Consider the following 24,297-nt stretch of genomic DNA (forward strand, 5'->3'; position numbering starts at 1 on the left):
ATTTAGAATGCTGAAACGAAGAAGCCTATTGAATTTCAGCAATTTCCGTTTATTACGTCTAGAGTTATGGCCCTTGTTTAACTTTATTGATCCTTGTGAACGCTCCAACGCCAAAAGTTATCATTCGGTCTTTGTGAAATTTATATGCATTATTTAGATTAGTGAAAAGGAGAAGCTAGCCTATTGAATTTCAGCAATTTACAATAATTACTTCTAGAGTTATTGCTCTTGTTTTACTTTGTTAAACCTTGTTAATGCTCGATTGATGATAGTTATCATCCTATATGTATGAAATTTATATGCATCATTTAAATTTGTGAAACAGGTCTATTGAATTTCAGCAATTTCCGTCAATAATTTCTAGAGTTATGGCGATTGTGAACGTTTGAATGACAAATGTGATCTGTATGAAATTTATATGCATTATTTAAATTAGTAAAACGAAAAAGCCTGTCAAATTTCAACAATTTCTGTAGATTACTTCCAGAGTTGAGACCCTTGTTTCAGTTTGTAGAACCTTGTAAACCCTCAAACGACAAAATTTATAATCTGATCTGTATGGAATTGTCTTGTAAAGGCCCCCAATTACCTACAAAGGAATAAATATGCGACAACCCTTGACGACCGCTTAGACGATTTAGCTGCTGTGGGCGTATGTTTTGTTGCCTGGCAACCTATCTTATTGTAAAGTAAGGAGTTTATAATTATTTGAGGGCTCCATCTGGATGATATAAGATTTGGTGCTTTCCTTAGTACGAATATTGTTAGTTTGGGCTGAGGCAGGCATAAAGCTAAGGTGTTTATATTTTAGAGTTATGAGTTTCTGATTATTTCAGAGTTCTGTTTGGGTGATATAAGATTTGGTGCTTACCTTAGTACAAATATTGTTAGTTCGGGCTGAGGCAGGCGAATTATTGTCTATATTTTGTTATGAGTTCTCAGTTCTAATTGATTCTGAGGGTTTTCAATCGGAAGTTATAAAATTTGGTGTAAGCGTTTCTTGGTTCTGTAAATCGGACATAGCTGACATAAGGATAGTTGATGCAAACTTGGTGCAAGTCCTTTATTTTCAGCTGGTTTACCACTGGTAAGAAGAAAACGAACTGACTCCGATAAGCGTCTTGGTCATTTATTGTTGTATTTCACAAAATAAAGAATTTAATCCACAAGGGAAGCCTGACATCCTGTATACGAACCTGGGACTTCCGGTTGCATAAGAGCCAGACACTGTCGACGCTCAAGTGTAATCGGCAATAACCCGTCCTGTTACACATACAATTAAAGGAGCTAAATCGCTAACATTTGGGACCTAGAAATTGACAAAAATGGTTCGCAACGCATACAATACTGTAGTATGAATGTATATAAACTGATTTACATTCAATGGTTTCCGTTTTTGCTCCAATTTCAAATCAGTTATGTTCGGCAAAATAAGCCACTAGCCTCAAGCAAGTGCAAATTTCTAGCGTCTGGTTATTCCAGTCTACATACGCCGTTTGATTTGGTGCAATGTGTCTAGCCTAGTCCCTCGAGTCTCTTGATACAACTGGGGCTGAAGCGCATTATGGTACACGATTCGTGTACCAATGGTAAAATTTTTATTTTGTCTTAAATATTGGATATCAAAAGCCCATCTTTTTCCGGTAAAATCACAACATGAATGTTGATTTATTTTGACAAATAAATCGTGTTTTCAATGTTGAAGATTTTGGATGATATTGAGTTAGAGACTTAGCTACTTTAACATTGGATAATCCGGCCTTCAATCATTTGGTGTTAACCGACAAGCAATCACCAATCAATTATCTGTGAGCATAAAATACACGTCGGCCTTTGTTGATTTCCATGATATTTTTATAATCTCTTGGTACATGATTTGAGTTTCTCACGTTAAATACAGCAACGTTATATTAAAATTGCTGAGATGAAGAATCACTATCATTATAATAATATTGTGTTCATAATGTGTGATCATCCTGCAAAGCCTGCCTGTACGGATTTGACATTGGATGTCATGCAGCAGGTTATAGCCGCTAACTATTCAATTGGTCCTACTACAATATCCGACATTTTAAAGCGAAAGATGAATTCAAACAAAGTGGTTTAAGGGTCTAGACAAACACAACCTGTCAGTCAATTGATCGGCCTATTGTAAGGCTTGAATGACCAGTGCTATTTAGTCAACTTTAGATGATTAAATATATATTCAAAGTAAATTGTTATGTACATGTATTGTTATGTTAATTGTGTCTTGTTATGCAATTGTTTGATATAATTTAGTAAAATTTTGAATGCACAGAAAGTGTTATATTTTAAGTTCTGTGTATTCGAGGGTGCATCATAATAAAACTTCCAGTATTTGAAGGTACAATAATACTTCTGGTATAATTGAGGCAATTTAGTATTCTGACATGTCTAATCCGGCATATTGTAACCCATAGATGTCGGAATTGACAGAGTTGACTGTATTGTTGTAGGGGGTCAAGTTACGAATAAATTAATCACACAAGTGTTCAGTATAACATCGGTTTATTTATTACTATACAGTAAAAACCCCAAAAAGGTTTTTTATACGCCCACATTTTCATGTGGACATATATTGTTGTCGCCCCTGACCGTTTGTTTGTGAACAGTCTACATGTCACAATTTTTATCTGATTTCAATGAAACTTGAAATATAGGTTTATCACCCTAAGATCTCGGTTCCTTTTAATATTGGCATGTACCAGATTGTAACTTCATGGATTATGGCCCCTGATTGTACGAAAAATCGCGTTTTTAGCTTGTGAACACTGTAGAGGTCACAATTTTTATCCGATTTGGTTTAAACTTGAAATGTATGTTTATAACCCAAAGATCTTGGTTCCTTTTGATATTCGTGCATATCATAACGTAACTTCCTGAAATACGAAATTGTATGAAAAATAGTGTTTTTAGCTTGTGGACCCTATAGAGGTCATAATTTTTATCCGATTTAAAAAAACGTTTTATTATATCACTGTTACACCCTAAGGACGGCCGAGTTCGAATTTCGTGAAGATCGGCCAAAAATTGACAGACAAAATGGCCGCTGTTCGTTCTCAAATAGCGTAAAAATATGGTATATCAAGGTTGTGGACTCTATAGAGGTCTTAATTTTTATCCGATTTTGTTGAAACTTGAAATGTAAGTTTATAACCCAAAGATCTCGGTTCCTTTCGATATTCGCGCTTATCGGACTGTAACTTCCTGAATTATGGCCCGTGATTGTATGAAAAATCGCGTTTTTATACGCCCACATTTTCATATCTTTCTGAAACTTTGCACACAAATAAACCTATTACAGTAGTTGTGCCTTTTGCTATTTAGGAATTTCTGGGATTTATATTTTTTGTGTTTCCATGGAAACAAATTTGACTTAGTTTTTGGTGTACAATTTTGTTTCCGGAGCATATCTCATAAACCGTTCAAGATATCTTTTTGAAACTTTGTACAGATATCTACTCATTACAATAGTTGTGCCTTTTGCTATTTGGGAATTTCTGGGATTTATATTTTTTGTGTTTCCATGGAAACAAATTTGACGTAGTTTATTGGTGTACAATTTTGTTTCCGGAGCATATCTCATAAACCGTTCAAGAAATCTTCTTGGCACTTATTTTGAATTTCTCAGATTTGATAATATTATGTGTTTCCATGGAAACACATTTGACTGTTCAAGATACCTTTAAAATAATTTTACCCATTATTTTATTTTCTGAAATCCAGCCTTCCGTCCTGATTTTGCTTCTGGAGCATATTTTATTATCTGTTCGAGAAATCTTTTTAAAACTTTGTACAAACATTAACCTATTACAGTATTTTATTTTCTGATGTATAAGTTTATTGTTTAACATACAGCAGCTGATTGAGGTAGGCAAAGGTTGTTGTGCAAACCTTACAGGGAGTAGCGACCCTGCCTTGCCGAGCTACTGTGACCAGAGTATGAAATTCTGTGAATTGATATTCCGTGTGTCGGAATATGAGATTTGTCTAAAGATTTAGACGCTGGGCGCAACTGATGGTGCAACCCCGACATGCTGAACTACTGTGCTCAGAATATATATATTCTTACTAGTTGAAACTTTGAACACACATCATCCTATTACAGTAGTTGTGCCTTTTGCTAATTAGAAATTTGTCGGATTTAATAATTATCAGTTGAATGATTTTTACTACACATTTGTATTATTTTTTGCTATATAATTATTATTCTAGAGCCATATCCCAGAAATGTTCAAGATACCTTTATAACACTTTTACATTCATCAACCTATTATTTTATTTTTTGATGACCTTCCTTCTGTCCCAATTTCATTTGTAGAGCATATTTCATTATCTGTTCAGAGAAATCTTTTTAAAACTTTATACAAACATCAAACTATTAAAGTATTTTATTTTCTGATGTATAAGCTTAATGTTTAAGAAACAGTTAGGCAAAGGTTGTTGTGCAATCCTTACAGAGAGTAGCGACTTTGCCTTGCCGAGCTACTATGATCAGAGTATGAATCTTCTGACTAGTCCCATTGATATTCCAAGAAGTTGTTTTTCCTTATGCCTTCCAAACAAGTTCAAGGGTGTGGGATGGTGATGACTAGTCATCTTGTTTTACCTTGACTCCGAACTTGAACATTTGACACACTACATATTGATTAATGAACATAGCATTAGTTCAGATAATGAATATTGGAGTGTAAGGCCACACAAATTGCGTTACCCTCGAGATTTTTGTAAGGAGTGGCGGGCGTAAATAAAAATAAAAATAAAATTTGATCTTGGACGCAAAATATAGCTACCTCGTTAGTGTCGGGTGAATCCGATGAAATTTTCGGATGAAATTCAAAATCCCCATTGCAGGATTCCGAATTCAGGTCCACACCCAGCACACCCGGCCCAGAAAGTCTATTATACCAGCCCATTCCAGACTCCAGTGATGGCGTGGCGGCTGTTAAAGCCACCGCCACATACAACATGATCATCATCGCTCCATGACCGGTCCAATACCCCCCTCCCCTCCATATAATGTTCAGCAGAAAAGGATTTTTTAGACGAATTGTACAATTTTTTTTTTTTTCATTTCCGACCGGCCCTTCGGGCGATTGCCCGATGGCCCAATCCGCCCCTGATAACAACTCTGCTTTTATTTGAGGTAGAATGTTTAAACTTGATGTAGATGTTTATTAGGGGAATGTCTTGACTGAGTTCAATGATTAACATTTTGAGCTAAAGCTAAGTAGAGCTAAGGAATTTCATTGGTTGATGCTTTGGGACAAGATAACTTTGATTCTATCTGATATAAGTGATGAAACTTAGTGTATAGTTGATAATCAGTTTGATTGCTTGATACTTTTGAAAAAAATAAATGTGGTATGAATTAATATGTGTCGCATGTATTTATTTTGGGATTTCGACAGGGGACATCAGCCTCACTGTTGGCTTGTTTCTATTGAAGTAAGAGTCTATGTTGATATAAACTAAAGGTATATTATACTATTATAATAGTTGTACCTTTTGCTATTTAGGAATTTCTGGGATTTATATTTTTGGTGTCTCCGCCTAGCCCCCATAGCCCATAGCCCACAACATTCCCGTTTGTGTGACAGTTGATATGTTAATAACATTATAAATAAGTTCAAAATAAAAAAATAGAGTTGGAATGCTATTGCACAATGGCAACCTTAAAATAATGTTGTCCCATATGTTGCAAGGTTTCTATTCAAGGACGAAACGAAACACCAGGTCATAGGTTCAATATTTTATTGTAGAATGGTCAATAAGTATACAGATAAAAACTCTGAAAAACATAAAGAAATGTATAAAAATAACTACAATAATGATAAATATTATATACATATTTTAAATTAAAGCGGGACCACATTTATTTGAAATAAAGGAATGAATAAGATATTTCCAATGAATTCTTAACTAATACAATTACATTCAAATACATTAACATACCCTATAAAACAGGAGTTTATAAAAAGACTGATTTTTTAAATATTGATACCATACACAGTAATACAAGACAAGTGATATACATGTAAGGTTAAGTTGCAAGTAATAATTGAAATAGAAATTGAGACATGATTAGTTTAGTGAGTTAAAAGGGATTATAGATTCGAATTATTATAAAGACATTGTTGACCAGCTAGAGATGTACTATTAAAGGAACAATACCACAAACACCAAATATACCATAATACAACAAATACCCAATATACAATAAATACAAATATATACAAATATACACTACTACACATGAAGATCTATTCATACAAAATGCCAAAACCTTCAAAATATAGCTAATTCCATGATTACTACCCGAAAAGGTTATGGATTGGACTTCTCTAACAAAACAACACAGACCATTTGTTTCCTTTGTGATATTGGCATGTATCGGACCATCAATTCGTGGATTGTGGTCCCTGATTGCATGAATAATTGCATTTTTATACACCCACATTTTTGTGTCAAAGATGATAAGCTTTATGGAGGTTTAGTACTGGATCAATAGATCATACCCCCCCCACCCCAAAACCCCGCCACTAACACACACATACTTCAATCCCGCTGACATGCTAAGTTACAGTTACCCAACCGCGCTATTGTTTCCACTATCTTTTAATCAAAATGAGATATGTGTACAAAGTTTGTCCCGGTCCGTCCGTCCACAATTGTTTGTGAACACTCTACCGATCAAAATTTTAATCCGATTTCAATGAAACTTGAAATATAAGTTTATCACCCTAAGATCTCGGTTCCTTTCGATATTGGCATGAATCGGACTGTAACTTCATGGATTATGGCCTTTGATTGTATGAAGAATCACGTCTTTAGCTTGTGAACACTGTAGAGGTCACAATTTTTATCTGATTTGGTTTAAACTTGAAATGTATGTTTATAACCCACAGATCTAGGTTCCTTTCAAAATTTGCGCATATTGGACTATAACTTCCTGAATTATGGCCCCTCGTACGAAAAATCGCGTTTATAGCTTGTGGACCCCATAGAGGTCACAATTATTATCCGATTTAAAAAAACGTTACAATATATCACCGTTACACCCTAAGGATGGTTGAGTTCGAATTTCATGAAAATCAGACCAAAACTGCTGTACAAAATGGCTGCCCCTCGTCTGCAAATAGTGTAAACATCTGGTATATCAAAGTGGTGGACCCTCTAGTGGCCACAATTTTGATCCGATTTTGATGAAACTTGAAATGCATGTTTATAACCCAAAGATATTGGTTCCTTTCGAAATTCTCGCATTTTTAAAAAAAAACGTGTGAATATATCACCATTACACACTAAGATCTTGGTTCCTTTGGATAATCGTGGATACCTGAAGTTAACTTCTTGGATTATGGCCCCTAATTGTTCGAAAAATCGCATTTTTAGCTTGCAGATTCTTTAAAGGTCACAATTTTGTTTCCACTATCTTTTAATCAAAATGAGATATGTGTACAAAGTTTGTGGACCAACTAGAGGCCACATCTTTTGTCCAATTTAGATCAAATTTTATTATGTTTTACAGGGAAGTTGGGTGGCCGAGTGGTTAGCATGTGCGCTTTGTATCATTAGGTCTGTCATTGAGTTAATTGGCCTAGTTTCGATTCCCTGCTTGTACATGACAATGAGTAGGTGACCTGTTCAACCTTGTGGGTTTTCTCTGGGTTCTCCAGTTTCCTTCCACTGCTAAAGACCCCTATGGGCAAGCAAATTATTGAAATAAAATTAAATCAAATGTAAGTCCCGAAATGACCTAGTTTGTGTTGAGTGGACTTAAACTCTTGAAGAATGCTTATCAGGGGTTGCATTGCCTGGTGAAGGTTTTTATACGCCCACATTTTCGTGTGGACGTATATTGTCGTTGCCCCTGTCCGTCCATCCACAATTGTTTGTGAACACTCTACCGGTCAAAATTTTAATCCGATTTCAATGAAACTTGAAATATAAGTTTATCACCCTAAGATCTCGGTTCCTTTCGATATTGGCATGAATCGGACTGTAACTTCATGGATTATGGCCTTTGATTGTACGAAAAATCACGTCTTTAGCTTGTGAACACTGTAGAGGTCACAATTTTTATCTGATTTGGTTTAAACTTGAAATGTATGTTTATAACCCACAGATCTCGGTTCCTTTCAAAATTTGGGCATATTGGACTATAACTTCCTGAATTATGGCCCCTCATTGTACGAAAAATCAAGTTTTTAGCTTGTGGACCCCATAGAGGTCACAATTATTATCCGATTTAAAAAAACGTTACAATATATCACCATTACACCCTAAGGATGGTTGAGTTCGAATTTCATGAAAATCAGACCAAAACTGCTGTACAAAATGGCCGCCCCTCGTCTGCAAATAGTGTAGACATCTGGTATATCAAAGTTGTGGACCCTCTAGAGGCCACAATTTTGATCTGATTTTGATGAAACTTGAAATGCATGTTTATAACCCAAAGATATTGGTTCCTTTCGATATTCTCGCATTTTTTAAAAAAAACGTGTAAATATATCACCATTACACACTAAGATCTTGGTTCCTTTGGATAATCGTGGATACCTGAAGTTAACTTCTTGTATTATGGCCCCTAATTGTTTGAAAAATCGCATTTTTAGCTTGCAGATTCTTTAAAGGTCACAATTTTTTTCCGATTTCAAAAAATGTTTAAATACATCACCATTCCACCATAATGAAGGTTGAATTCATATTTCGGGAAAATCGAAATGAAACTGCCCAACAAAATGACCGCTCTTTGTATGCAAATTGTGTAAAAATGTGTAATACGAAGGTTGTGGACCCTCTCTAGAGGTCACAATTTTTATCCGATTTTGATGAAACTTAAAACATCTTCTTATATCCCGAAGAACTCTGTCCCTTTTGATATTTGCAAATCTCAGGCCATAACTTTCTGGATTATTGCCCCTGATTGTCCAAAAAATCCTGTTTGTTTATAGCTTGTTCTCTATCAATCTCTTGCAAAATGTGGGCGTATCCTGCCTGGCAGCCGCTGGTTTGTTTATTTTTAGTTCACCAAAACCAGTTATCATGCCGAATATATTATTTAATATTGGAAATACACCTCTGGTTAGAATAAACAGAATATCAGAGAAAGAAGGCATTAAGTGTGAGCTATGTAAGTGAATTATTATTAATTTTTTACAAGTCAGTCCATCCATAATGCGGGGGGTTGGATGGCTGAATGGTTAGCGTGCGTGCGCTGTATCATAAAGTCTGTCATTGAGTCGACTGGCGTGGTTTCGAATCCCCGGTTGTACGTGACAAGGAGTAGGGTCGCCTGTCCAACCTCGTGGGTTTTCTCCGGGTCCTCCGGTTTCCTCCCACTGCTAAAGACCCCTATGCGCAAGTGAATTATTGAAATAAAATTAAACCTAATGTTAGTCCCGAAATGACCTAGTTTGTGTCGAGTGGACGTTAAACCCCATTTCTCTCTCTCTCTCTCATCCATAATGCTTTGTTTTGGGTCTTCATTCATTTTCAAATCGGGGAGCCACGATGGCTAAGTGGGTAAGGCACTAGCTTGCTAGCCTAGATCCCTTCATCAGTCCTTCACGTTTACGAAATGGTGCGGGAGCCATAAAAAACTTACGCCAATTTAAAAATTGAGAAAAAAGCTCCCGTAAAAAAAATCTTCTTAATTATATTGCAAGAGTAATTCTACATTTTTTTAAATTAAGGAGATCCAAATTGTATTTATACTTTAGTTTTGTCTCCTATTCTCTGTATTATGTCATTTATATGTTCCACGAATTTTCGTCAGTTGGATCAAACCAATTTTACAAATCCATACTTGTCTTCTCCGTGGCTATTTGCCCTCCAGTAATTCCAATTTAAAATTGTTGCATATTTGACAGTTTTGACCATTTCCAGACATATTGTTAGTGGTAATCAATGCATTGCCAATGAGACAAGCCATACATGAAAACATTTTAAATGTACCTCTTACTGAAATACGTACTGGTATTATTGTGTTGGTCGAGAAAGTTCATCAGGATTTTCCAGCTTGGTTTCCCCATGTCAGTGGTGCAAGACAGAGGGCCTGACAAGGACAGCTGTCTAGTCGCTTAGATGGGATGAAAAACCGAGGTCCTGTGCAGGTAAATGATCCTTTTGCAGTTGGAATTTGATATAAGAGTAGGCCCATAGGCGTAGGAGCTCAAAGTAATTCAGGGGGGCATAAGAGAAAATAGCCCGAAATCAATATAATATAATCAATATATATATCGAAATCAATATGATCAATATATAGTATATTATATTGATTATATATAATCAATATAATATAATATAAATCAATATAATTCTAACACTAGGTATTAGATTAATTAAACAATATTTTGATATTCAGAGATAATCGTCTCACCAGATTGATCGTACAAATCAGGACTCAGGAACAAAAGTAAAACATTTTAGAAATATGAGAGGCACGTCCATACGGCGTCTTAATAGAAGCCCCGTCAAATGCGGTCAGATGTAATTGATTAAGGCCAACTTCAAGTTTGGACAATGGTCACAAGATGTATACAGGGCTAGCGCCAATCCTAACCCTAACCTACAATCTCGCCAACAATCACATCCCCTAACCTTATTTACATCCCAGTCACCTTAACGAAAATTGAGTTGGCCTTAACAAATAGATCTAGCCCGTCAAATGCACTCATTATTCCGATACTGCAAATACATTTCTGTGAATATATAATCCAAATAGATTAGATTGAATAAATTCCCATACTGAATTTTCTTGAAATTGTCTGCAACTATCTAAAATGGTGTTATAAAGATTAACCTAAAAACATTCTAAGCAGAAAATGTTTTCGATCGAACTGAACCAATGTTTTGAAGTACCTGGTAGTGAAACTATACAGTAAAGGAGCTATATTGCTAATATCTGGTAACAAGAAATTTATGGAAGTATAACGGTGCCAATATTATTTCATTGTTTACGGTGCAAAATGCATATGTCAGCAGTTCAAAATACGTATTTTAGTTTTACAATTTGCATTTTCCATTGCTTCACAATACCATTGTCACGGTGTTGAAATACAGAATACACTTTTTAATAATACAAAATACGGTATAATAGTTATTTTGCACATTGCATTTCTCCATTTTGCATTTTGCATTGTAGGCAAATGCATAATAGAACTTAGCATATTAGAACATATACCTTATATGGGATCTACGACGAAGCTCATTTGCATACAGAAAAAAGTCCGGACTAGGACGGAAATTAAAAATTTACGCGACGCATCACTTTTTTTTCCCAAATATTTTGTTACTAGGTGGTTTTGTATGTATAATATTATGCAATACTATGAACTATTGTTTCACACAATGCTCCCAAACGCAAAAAATATCGGCCCGTGTGCAGAAAAAAAAATTGCCCGAGATGCACATGAAAGCAAACAATAGCAACATTCACCGTACGTGTAATAGTTTTAAATCAATGAACACACTAAAATATCGTCTCATCCGTATATCTAGTAATTTTAATTTTTGAAAACAATTTAAATTCCGGTACTGAATCAAAAGTTTTAAATGCGATATAGGTACCTCTACTTCGATCTGCAATGTATAATGTGACTATGGATTATATTCTACTATACACCGCCACAGTGTGTGGGTGGTTTGAGAGAATGACATGTACAGTGTACAGGCATAGATCTCTGCTTGATGTACACAGATAAGTGTAAACATCTTAAGATAATATACTAAGAACAACGAAGGGCAAGGTCACTATATCAGCTGATATAGTGTTTTGGTCACTGCCACACCACCGAAAACGGGCGAATCCACCCTGGCAACATTGGCAACTGGCTGTTTCCTAGCAGTTTTCCATTTGGCTCGTTTCCTCTGCTGTTTTCGGGCAATACCGTTTTTTCGGGCATACCTATCATAAGAGAGCTTCGGGCATATTTTCGGGCATGCAGTGGACAAGAAAAAGACGAGAAAATACTTTTCGGGCAGTGTGGATCTCATAGAAATAAGTTAGTTATATTTTTTCTCTAAACGTTAATAGAAAAAAAAAGTCGTCGAATTTTTCATTGCCCGAAAATAAATTTGCCCCCCCGGCTCCTACGCCTATGAGTAGGCCGTAGTGCTGCTGTCTGGGCAAAATTTCTCTCATAGCATACTGTATCACCATATGCCCGGCTTCAATAGCCCAGTTGGAGTAGAACAGTAGAACGTTAAACCCAATTTCATTACATTTCCCTGCCTTTTACGAAAAATGTGAAGGCTATATGTTAAAGATGGGTTCCCAGAAAAGTATTTATCGGGTGGTTATTTCCAATAAAAGTATGGCAATTTCGGTATATATGGAAAGTAGAGATATCCAATCTTACTAGAAAAATACTGGATTCCCCGAAACACACTCATGGAGCGTATACAAGACAAAAATATAAGGGTTCCCCTAATCGACAGCCCGACGATTAGGAATTTCTGCACAGGTGATGTCAAAGGTCACACGCGAACATTGAGCACTTGATGTACAAGTTGATAAACTTTATGAAGAGTTAGACGTACAACACTTTCTGAGATAAAAATGACGGAAAAAGGCGCGGGTAGTGAATAATCCGAGAATTTAATTAGGATTCGATATTTGTAATAAATAGTAAGTGATTAAAGACACCATCGTCTTATGTATGCAATGAATTCTCCTCTGTCATCCAAGAAAGGTAAGTCACGTGACGTAAACATAACCTGGTTTGATCTAATATTTATAGCAGGGCATTCCTTCGCAATTACAATGTTTGAGAAGGATTTGAAGCAAAATTATGACAAATTATGACAAATTAATTACCTTGAATATGTTTTTAGTCCATATATACCATTAAATAACCCAGTTTGTACACAGGAATGTATCTTTAAATGAAATTCTTTTAGATTTGGTTGTAAGCATTGGGGTCATAAGAAGATCTTCAGCTTTCTTCAACTTATGGTTCTGGAGTTATCTCCTCTTTGCTTAAAAACTTGTAACAATTGTTTATGAACACTGATTTCTGATTTCAATGAAACTTGAAATATAGGTTTATCGCCCTAAGATCTCGGTACCTTTCGATATTGGCATGTTTCCGACTGTAACTTCATGGATTATGAACACTGTAGCTTGTGAACACTGTAGAGGTCACAATTTTTATCCGATTTGGTTTAAACTTGAAATGTATGTTTATAACCCACAGATCTCGCGCATATCGGACCATAACTTCCTGAATTATGGTCCCTGATTGTACGAAAAATTGCATTTTTAGCTTGTGGTCACTCTAGAGATCACAATTATTATCCGATTTAAAAAAACATTCGAATATATCTCCGTTGCACCGTAATTTTGAATTTCAAGAAAATCGGACCAAAACTGCCAGACAAAATTGCCTCCCCTCGTACGCAAATAGTGTAAACATCTGGTATATCAAAGTTGTGGACCCTCTAGGGGCCAGAATTTTGATCCGATTGTGATAAAACTTGCAATGAAAGTTATAACCCAAAGATCTTGGTTCCTGTCAATATTTGGGCATATCGGATCGTAACTTCCTGATTTATGGCCCCTGATTGTACGAAAAATCACGTTTTCAGCTTGTGGTCCCTCTAGAGGTCACAATTATCTGATTTTAAAATACGTTCATATATATCACTGTTACACACCACTGTTGCACCCTCGTGAAAATTGTACCAAACCTTCCTGAATTATGGCCCTTGATTGTACAAAATATCACGTTTTTATCTGATTTAAAAAAACATGTGAATATATCACCGTTACACACTAAGATCGTGGTTCCTTTTGATAATCGCGCATATCCAAACGTAACTTCCAGGATTATGGCCTCTGATTGTTCAAAAATCGCATTTTTAGGTTGCTGATTTTCTAGAGGTCACAATTTTTATACGCCCACATTTTCATGTGGACATATATTGTCGTCGCCCACGTCTGTCCGTCCGTCCGTCCACAATTGTTTGTGAAACTTGAAATATAGGTTTATCACTCTAAGATCTCGCTTCCTTTCCATATTGGCATGTATCGGACCATAACTTCATGGATTATGGCCCCTGATTGCATGAAAAATCATGTTTTTAGATTGTGAACACTGTAGAGGTCACATTTTTTATCCGATTTTGTTGAAACTTGAAATGTAAGTTTATAACCCAACGATCTTGGTTCCTTTCGATATTCGCGCATATCGGACCGTAACTTCCTGAATTATGGCCCCTGATTGTACGAAAAATCGCGTTTTTAGCTTGTGGACCCTATAGAGGTCATAATTTTTATCCGATTTAAAAAAACGTATTATGATATCACCGTTACACCCTAAGGATGACTGAGTTCTAATTTCGTGAAAATCAACCCAAAACTGACAGACAAAATGGCCGCCCTTCGTTCTCAAATAGCGTAAAAATATGGTATATCAAGGTTTTTGACCCTATAGAGGTCACAACTTTTATCCGATTTTGTTGAAACTTGACATGTAAGTTTATAACCCAAAGATCTTGGTTCCTTTCGATATTTGCGCATATCAAATTGTAATTTTCTGAATTATGGCCCTTGATTGTAGGAAAAATCACTTTCGTTTAAGCTTGTTTTCTATCCATCTCTCGAAAATGTGGGCGTATCCTGCCTAGCAGCCGCTGGTTTTCCTGATTTTAAGAACTGTTTAAATATATCGCCATTCCACCATAATGAAGGTTGAATTCGAATTTCGGGAAAATAGAAAATGAAACTGCCTGACAAAATGACTCCTCTTTGTACGCAAATTGTGTAATATGAAGCTTGTCGACCCTCTAGAGGTCACAATTTTTATCCGATTTTGATGAAACTTAAAACATATCTTTATATTCCAAAAAATCTCAGTCCCTCTTGATTTTTGTGCATTTCAAACCATAACTTTCTGGATTATGGCCCTGATTGTACAAAAAATCGTTTTTGTTTTTAGCTTGTTCTCTATCCACCTCTTACAAAATGTGGGCTTATCCTACCTGGCAGCCGCTGGTTTTTGTTTTTTTTTCAGCTTATTCTCTATCCATCTCTTGCAAAATGTGGGCGTAGCTTGCCTGGCAACCGCTTGTTCCAGGTCTCCATCCATCTCATGGCACCCGCATGTTAACAGATTTTTTCTCAAATTTAGCGTAAAGCATTTGGATAGTGAGAGGACAAACCATATTGAAATTATCTCTCGCTAACGTCCTGTTCAAGAGTTACCAGTCCCCTCCAATTTTGTGAACATGACGTAGGTTATATTTCTTGAAGGCACATGCCTTATCAAATGCTTATTCATATTCGATGTGAAGCATTTGTACAATGACAGGATGAGTCCAACCAATTTTCCCTGTTCTTCGTCTATCTCTTGTGGGCGGTTTTGCATGGCAACTGCCGGTTGGTGTCTTGTAAATGCCCACAACCTGGAAAAGAATAAATATGTAACAACCCATGGCAACTGCTCAGACGACTTATCTTCTTTGGCCGTATATATTTCATTGCCTGGCAACCTATCTTTTCAATTTCAGTGGCAAAATGTGAATTTTTTAACTCTGGTGGAAGTGTTAAAGATAGAATTGGTTTGAGAATGATAGAAGATGCAGAAGCTAGAGGATATTTAAAGTCAGGTGATGTTTTAATAGAACCTACATCAGGAAACACAGGTACACAGAAAGTTTTTATTGTTGCCCCCTCAGACATCAACTCTTGTGTTGAAGCCAGTATTGAGGCAATATACAATTTGCCAATCAAAATGCAAAGAAATAAATATATGCTAATGGCAAAAGGGCTGATTAATTTACAAATTTATATTTATACAGTCACCCTTGTTTGTTGGTTCGTCAGCGATTTGCATGTGGACACATTAGAGACTACATTTTTTAGCGCATACTTTTCAAATTTGGTGTGAAAGGACAAACCCCATAGATATTCACCATTCTGCAAGCTTCCGTACCAGAGTAATGCCCCTTTTCTGAAAACCACGTGAAGGTGACTGATAGAGGCTAGAATTTTTGACAGATTCTTTTCAAATTTGGTGTGTAGTGGTCATGAGAGAACAAACCCTATTGATATTCAGCACTCTGCAAAATTCCATTCTAGAATTTTTTTCCTCTTAGCAGAAATATTTGTGATCGCAACAGTGGCTACAGTTTTTATATTGCTAGAAATCACAATTTGTATTCAATTTTAAAAAACATTTAAATATATCACTGTTACACATCAATGAATTTTGAGTTCAAGTTTCGTAAAAATCTGACCCAAACTGCCAGACAAAATGGCTGCTCCTGGTACGCGAATAGTGTAAAAGTATGTAATAACAAGGTTGTGGACACTCTAGTTGTCACAATTTTTATCCGATTTTGATGAAACTTGAAATGTATGATCAGAATCCAAAGATCGTCGTTCCTGTCGATATTCACGCATATCTGAACGTAAATTCCTGAATTATGGCGACTGATTGTATGAAAAATCACGGTCACAACTATTATCCGATTTAAAACACCGTTCGAACATATCACTGTTACACCGTAAAGTTGGATCAGTTCAAATTTCGTGAAAATCGGACCAAAACTGCCGGTCAAAAATGGCCACCCCTTCTACACAGATAGTTTAAACATCTGGTATACCAAGGTTGTGGACCCTCTAGAGGTCACAATTTTGATCTGATTTTGATGAAACTTGAGATACATGTTTATATCCCTAAGATCCTAGTTCCTTTCGATATTCGCACATGTCGTATTGTAACTTCCTGAATTATGGCCCTTAATTTTACTAAAAATCGCGGTTTTAGCTTGTGGTACCTCTAAAGGTCACAAATTTTATCCAATTTAAAAAAACGTGTGAAATATCACCGTTACACCCTGAGGATGGTTGTGTTTGAATGTTCGGACCAAAACTGCGGGACAAAATGGCAGCTCCTTGTACGCAAATAGTATAAAAATATGTTATATCAAGATTGTGGACCCTCTAGAGGCCACAATTTTTATCCAATTTATCTAAATTTTTGTTTATATCACAAAGATCTTGGTTCCTTTTGAGAATCGTGCATATCTGAATCTAACTTCCTGGATTATGGCCCCTGATTGTTCGAAAAATCACATTGTTAGCTTGTAGATCCACTAGAGGTCACAATTTGTATTCAATTTTAAAAAACGTTTAAATATATCACCATTACACATCAATGAAGGTTGAGTTTGAATTTCGTAAAAATCTGAATGAAACTGTTGGACAAAATGGCTGCTCCTTATACACAAATAGTGTAAAAGTATGTAATACCAAGGTTGTGGACACTCTAGAAGTCACAATTTTTATCCAATTTTGATGAAACTTGAAATGAATGTTTATAATCCAAAGATCGAGGTTTGTCTTGATATTTGCGCATATCGGACTGTAACTTCCTGGATTATGGCCCCTGATTGTATGAAAAATCAGGTTTTTAGCTTGTGGACCCTCTAAAGGTCAAGATTTTTATCCAAGTTGAAAAAACGTTTAAATTTATCACCATTACACCCCAATGATGGTTTAGTTCTAATTTCGTGAAAATCAGATCAAACTTGCCTGACAAAATGGTGGCTCCTTGTACGCAAATAGTGTAAAAGTATGTCATATGAAGGTTGTGTACCCTCTAGAAGTCGGATTTTGATGAAACTTTAAATGTATGTTTATGTCCCAAAGATCTTGTACGAAAAATCATGCTTTTTAGTTTGTCGATTCTCTAGAGGTCACAATTTTTTATCCGATTTTAAAAACTGTTTAAATATATTACTATTCAACCATAATGACGAGGGGAAAATCGAAAGGTCACTATTTTTATCCTATTTTGATGGAACTTAAAATATATCTTTTTATCCCAAAGATCTCAGTCCCTTTCGAAATTTGCGTTTTTTCAGACCATAACTTTCTTTATTATGGCCCCTGATTGTAAGAAAAATCGCTTTTGTTTTTATCCATCTCTTGCAAAATGTGGGCGTATCTTGCTTGGCAACCGCTGGTTAACAGAATCGTTTAGAATTGAACCGAGGTCTGATCTTTGGGGAACCCCATACAGCAGTACTGTTGGTTGAGATTTTGAACCCCCAACACACACTAATTGCGGTCTGCATGTTAATTAGGATGTGATAAGCTCCAATGATGAATCAGATAGTTTTATCCTTTATCCTGCAGGAGATGTTGATGATTTATGGTGTCAAAAGAGGCTGATAATACAAATAGAATAACATATTTTTTGTCCACGGTACGAAGAATATCATTGTAAACCCTTGTTCAGACTGTCTCTGACTGTGCAGATCTCTATAAGCCGACTGATAAATTTCTAGTGGATTATGTTTATTCGTGTAGTCTTTTAGTTGATCCGCAATGATTTTTTCAATGACTTTAGAAATGAAAGATAGATTTGAAACTGGTCTGTAATTTCTGTATGCCCCTATTTTCATGTGGACATATATTGTCGTCGCCCCTGTCTGTCCATCCATCCATGTGATCATTGCTACGGTAAATGACTTTCTATTTTCCTGGCTTTTACTTATCTTGTGACAGTCAATTCTTTTTATGAATTGTCAGATTCGAACAGACATCCTCTTACAGTCTCATATAAAAACTTTTCGTCTTCAAAGGAATTATCAGTGAGCTGAAATTCGATTGTGTATCTGTTATCCCTCTCTACTTCAGTCAGTTATATACAAGGATAACTCAAGTTTTCCATTTTTTGCACCACTTCCTGTTTCTTCAAATCTTTGTTGCGCAATGAACTCTGTGTTAATATTATATATGGAATGTGTTTAACAAGTTCTATCACACATGTAATATTGGTGGACACGAACATTGTACTTTAATTATTGATTCCCCGGGTGTATGTGACAAGGAATAGGGTTGCCTGTCCAACCTTGTGCGTTTCTTCTGGTCCTCCAGTTTCCTCCCGCTGCTAAAGACCCTTACATGCAAGTGAATTAATGGAAAAAATTGAACCATATGTTAGTCCTGAAATGACTTAGTTTGTGTCAAGTGGATGTTAAACCTCCCTCCCACTCTCCTTTAGTCATGCCTTCCTTAGTTCTCCTCTGCATTAGTCATAGCATTAGTCATATATGAGTCTGGATGTTTGCATATTATTGTTAGAAGACTAATGTTCTTTTTATCTACGGTATTTTATTATTACAGGGATTGGTTTAGCATTAGCAGCTGCTGTGAAAGGATATAGATGCATTATTGTGATGCCTGAAAAAATGAGCATGGAAAAGGTATGTTAGTTAGCTGTTAAATCACTGAGAACTTAAGGGGCAGACACTGGTAAATTGGTATTGTTTAATCTTGCGTAAATATTGCTAATTTCTGTTCTGTGTTGAAATATTCATAACTATAATTGAATTTCGGGTAATAGTGTTCAATTTATACTTGTATCCAATTTAAATCTCAGGGTTTAATTTTGATTACCAAGCGTCTAATTGACTAGTGTTTATTTTGTCGACGTGTTTAATTATAAGCGTCCCGCTTAATTATCACAACTGTTCAATAATTAGTCGGACCTTTCAGTTTCCTGGCGTCGCCTTTCAGTCTGAAGAACAGTTCTGTTCGACTTATTAATTCCACCTTACTTGTGGTTCTGTAACCTCTAATCTAAAATGCTCTTTCAATCTCATCTAATATAGTACATGCCACATAAACATTGAATTAACATGCTTATGATATCCCCATGCTTTATTAAAAATTAAACTTAATATATGATTATACAATTCCTTTTTACATGCCCACATTTTCAAGTGGATGTATATTGTCATCACCCCTGTCCATCTTTCCGGATGTCCGTCCACAATTGTTTGTGGACACTCTACAGGTCACAATTTTTATCCAATTTCGATATTGGCATGTATCGGACCATAACGACAACGTCAACCGACAACACTGCAAGAATTGGCCGTGGCACTGCAAGATGAGTGGGTCAGATTGCCCCAAATCATGATTGGACGGTTGATTAGGAGCATGGCACGACAAATTGCTGAATGTCTGAGGATTGTTGGAGCAATTTCTCATTATTAAGACAAAAATCAAAAACGTTGATTTTCACTTTTGACAGTGTATCTCTTTGCGAGTGAAATGGGGCTGTCAGTTAAGCCGCCCAGATGAACTGTTTATGTTCATGTGTAGGCAGTCGGCTATGTTTTGTACATACGAAAAAGCATTTGTTTGAATTGAAATGGTCATTTATTTGCCTCATATCATTGACTAATAACAAATACTGGGCAAAATAAATAACACAATTTTTCCAACATGGAAATGAAACATACTAAAACATAAAATATATTAATATCAAAATGGTTCAATATAGCACAAATACAATTTAAACATGCATTAAGTGTCCCCTTGTGCAAAAGATGGGGTATCTACTACGGCACCAAAAAAAAAAAACCAAAACATGTTCATAATTAATACTTATAAAATTCACCCTTATTCAAAATTGCAATGGCAATTGAGAATAAATTAAAGGTATAAAAACTAGGTATAAAATCCACAATTATAGAAAAAGCAAGGAAAAGTAAACAAACAATTGAAAATCGTTATATGTGTAAAAACTAACTGGTGGAGGAGGGGAAGGAAGGTGGTGTTGACAACTCTTATCTTAAAAAAACCTGTACTATTTGTGTTGACAACATTTTCTTTGCTGCAGTAATGCCTCGTGCTTTGTTCAAAATGAAGCAGTTGAGGAATGATAACAAGAGTTACCTCCCCTGTACTGCAATACAAATTCTATTTCACAATATGAAATAGATCTTTTGTATCCCCCGTGCTCTGGAATGGCTATGTTTTGTACATACGAAAAAGCATTTGTTTGAATTGAAATGGTCATTTATTTGCCTCATATCATTGACTAATAACAAATACTGGGCAAAATAAATAACACAATTTTTCCAACATGGAAATGAAACATACTAAAACATAAAATATATTAATATCAAAATGGTTCAATATAGCACAAATACAATTTAAACATGCATTAAGTGTCCCCTTGTGCAAAAGATGGGGTATCTACTACGGCACCAAAAAAAAAAAACCAAAACATGTTCATAATTAATACTTATAAAATTCACCCTTATTCAAAATTGCAATGGCAATTGAGAATAAATTAAAGGTATAAAAACTAGGTATAAAATCCACAATTATAGAAAAAGCAAGGAAAAGTAAACAAACAATTGAAAATCGTTATATGTGTAAAAACTAACTGGTGGAGGAGGGGAAGGAAGGTGGTGTTGACAACTCTTATCTTAAAAAAACCTGTACTATTTGTGTTGACAACATTTTCTTTGCTGCAGTAATGCCTCGTGCTTTGTTCAAAATGAAGCAGTTGAGGAATGATAACAAGAGTTACCTCCCCTGTACTGCAATACAAATTCTATTTCACAATATGAAATAGATCTTTTGTATCCCCCGTGCCCTGGAATGGCTATGTTTTGTACATACGAAAAAGCATTTGTTTGAATTGAAATGGTCATTTATTTGCCTCATATCATTGACTAATAACAAATACTGGGCAAAATAAATAACACAATTTTTCCAACATGGAAATGAAACATACTAAAACATAAAATATATTAATATCAAAATGGTTCAATATAGCACAAATACAATTTAAACATGCATTAAGTGTCCCCTTGTGCAAAAGATGGGGTATCTACTACGGCCACAAAAATTGTTGATTTCAAACAACAATTTCCCCCCATCCCATGACCTGTATATTATTAATTAAACCTAAAACAAACACCATCAACATTAACATTAACACGTGTAAAAAACACGCTGGTGACTAAAAAGGCCATCACTGATAACCCAATGTTCTCAGTAAAGACCTGTACAAAAACAAATTAAACACAATAATTGTAAACTTAAATATTCCCAGAAAAAGACAAAAAACTTTCACGAGTTTTGTTAATTGGGCAATTCTCCGAAAACCAACCGGTGACTAAAATACTGATAACCCAATCTTCTCAGTAAAAATTGTACAAAAATCTGTCACCGGTTGACATTGAAATGGCATAGTGGGACAACAGGAGTGATCTAGAGTTTAAGCACTGGAATCCTAATATATTTTTGGAAAGCTTCTGACTGCCATCGACCTAGAAGACGTATTTGGGAAAAGGGGATCCCTTTAGCAGCTGCTGTCGTAGCAGCACCTATGCGGAAACTATGATGTTTATAACGTGCGCAATTTAGACCACATGCTTGAACAGCTAAATTGAGGTGGCGCATAAAAAAATGACGTGAAATTGGCGTCGAATTCATGAATGTAAACAACCACAAACTTGATTGGCGGCGGAAAGTAAGGTAGTCTAAAAGCGCTTGCACTGGGCATAGTTTAGGATTGTCAGAATTGGATAGTTGTTACCCCTCTTGTGTTTAAAATTTTGCATATGAATTTCTAAAGATGAAATTACACCAGTATCAGTGGCTTTTTGAAAGACAATATTTTGCGTTTGCAGGTTGTTCGGGGAGTCTGTCATTTCCCCAATCCGTAAAAATGCTGCAAATGCCAGAAGAAACATAGCTGTAAATAATTTTTTCAGGAAAAATGACAAACCTAGGCCACCCAAAACCGTTACCAACTGAGCTAGAATGGGTTGTGTAATAGGCAAACGCTGGTCATAGGATACCGCTCTATTCTGATAACCCCTTATTAATCTACGCAAAACGAAATTCTGGGAAACATCTGGACCCCCAGTTAATTTTTGAATAAAATTTAAGGCGGAGACGTAAGAATTGACTGTGCTTGCTGCCAAAGGATTAGAGAAACAATATGCTAGGAAATTACACAACATAGTTATTGATATTGGAAAAACTGCCTGTGAAGGGTAAAACTGATTGCAAAATTTGTTATAGTGACGGAAAGCTAAACGATAAGACCGTCTTGACCCAGGGGTTAACGAATCTGTCACTAAATTTCCTGCAACAGTGTTCAGATCTGTAATAGATACTGTGGAACTACTGTAGGTGAGGGATCCATGTGTGGGAAGCTGTGTTGAAATTCGTTCACCTGTAATCGAGATAGTAAATCTGATTGAATATTAGACACTCCAGGAACATGGCGGGCAGTAAACAAAATATTAAATTCCATAATTTTCACAACAAACAAACGAATAAGTCTCATGATATTAGGTTCTCTAGATGTCTGCTTATTAAGCAAATGCACCACTGCTAAATTATCACAATGAAAACAAATTCTGGAGTTTTGCAAAATTGACGACCAAAGTTGGACTGCGTTTACTATAGGCAACAACTCTCTGTACGTAATCGAGTATTCCAACCAGTTATTAGAAGCTGGAAGTGAAAACCAATGATTTTTTAATACAGCAGCAAAACCCACATTGCTTGCATCTGAAAACATGTTCAAAGACCTGGAGGACCGCGAAAATTGGGGGATTATCAACGCCCTTCCATTAAAATGGTTTATGAAAATACTCCAAGCGTCCAAATCGGCCCTGGCGGCCGAATTTAACTTCCTATGATAATGAGGCTTTTTTAAGCCGAGAGTTAAATCAATAATTCGTCTCATGAAAGGTCGACCCGGAATTACCACCGCACAGGCAAAATTCAAAAGTCCTAAAAGTGATTGAAGTTGTAATAAAGTTGTTTTGCGCCTGGATTTCATGTCAGTTATTAAATTTTGAAGTTTTATCAACTTATCCTCTGGTAAGCGAAGCTGCATAGCTATTGTGTCAAATTCGAGTCCCAAAAAACTTAATATATTGCAAGGTGGAACTGTTTTTTCTTGTTTCAACGGAATGCCTATGTCCTGAGATAATTGTTCAAAATTTGATAATACTGTGTGGCATGACTGCTGAGTTTTGGCTGCAAATAAAAAATCATCCAGCACATGAATGCATCGAGTGCCCTCAAACTTGTTTTCCATGATCCAGTGTATTGAAGAACTAAAAATTTCAAATAATCGAGCCGAAAAACTCAAACCCATGGGCAACGAACGATCATAGTAATACTTCCCATCTACTTTAAAACCTAAAAGGTGCTGACTGTTTAAATGAATGGTGAGTTGCCGGTAGGCATTTTCCATGTCACATTTACACAAAAAACACCCAGGACCTAATGTCTGAACCATGTGAACTGCCTCCGCAACTGTTTGATATTGGACAGTAGACAGTTCTTCGGGGATACCATCGTTTATAGCTGACCCATCGGGAAAACTCAAATGTTGGATTAACCGAAACTCGCCCGGAGCCTTTTTTGGCACTTCTCCTAAAGGGGACACCTGAAAGTTCTCAAAAGGTGGGACGTCAAAAGACCAGCCA

General features: G+C 36.0%; 1 protein-coding gene across 2 annotated transcripts in view; it reads left to right on the top strand.

Moving 5' to 3' along the window:
• Nucleotides 1–24,297, top strand: part of LOC126829638 (cystathionine beta-synthase) — a 196,491-nt gene that overhangs the window by 17,889 nt on the left and 154,305 nt on the right. For both annotated transcript variants that reach the window (XM_050559636.2, XM_056102637.1), the window contains exons 3-5: nt 9,051–9,157; nt 15,538–15,672; nt 19,166–19,245. In XM_050559636.2, the coding sequence (XP_050415593.1) occupies nt 9,051–9,157; nt 15,538–15,672; nt 19,166–19,245 (322 nt within the window). The remainder of the gene's footprint in view (nt 1–9,050; nt 9,158–15,537; nt 15,673–19,165; nt 19,246–24,297) is intronic.

This window comes from Patella vulgata, chromosome 8 (genome assembly GCF_932274485.2).
Source record: "Patella vulgata chromosome 8, xgPatVulg1.2, whole genome shotgun sequence".
Lineage (NCBI taxonomy): Eukaryota > Metazoa > Mollusca > Gastropoda > Patellidae > Patella > Patella vulgata.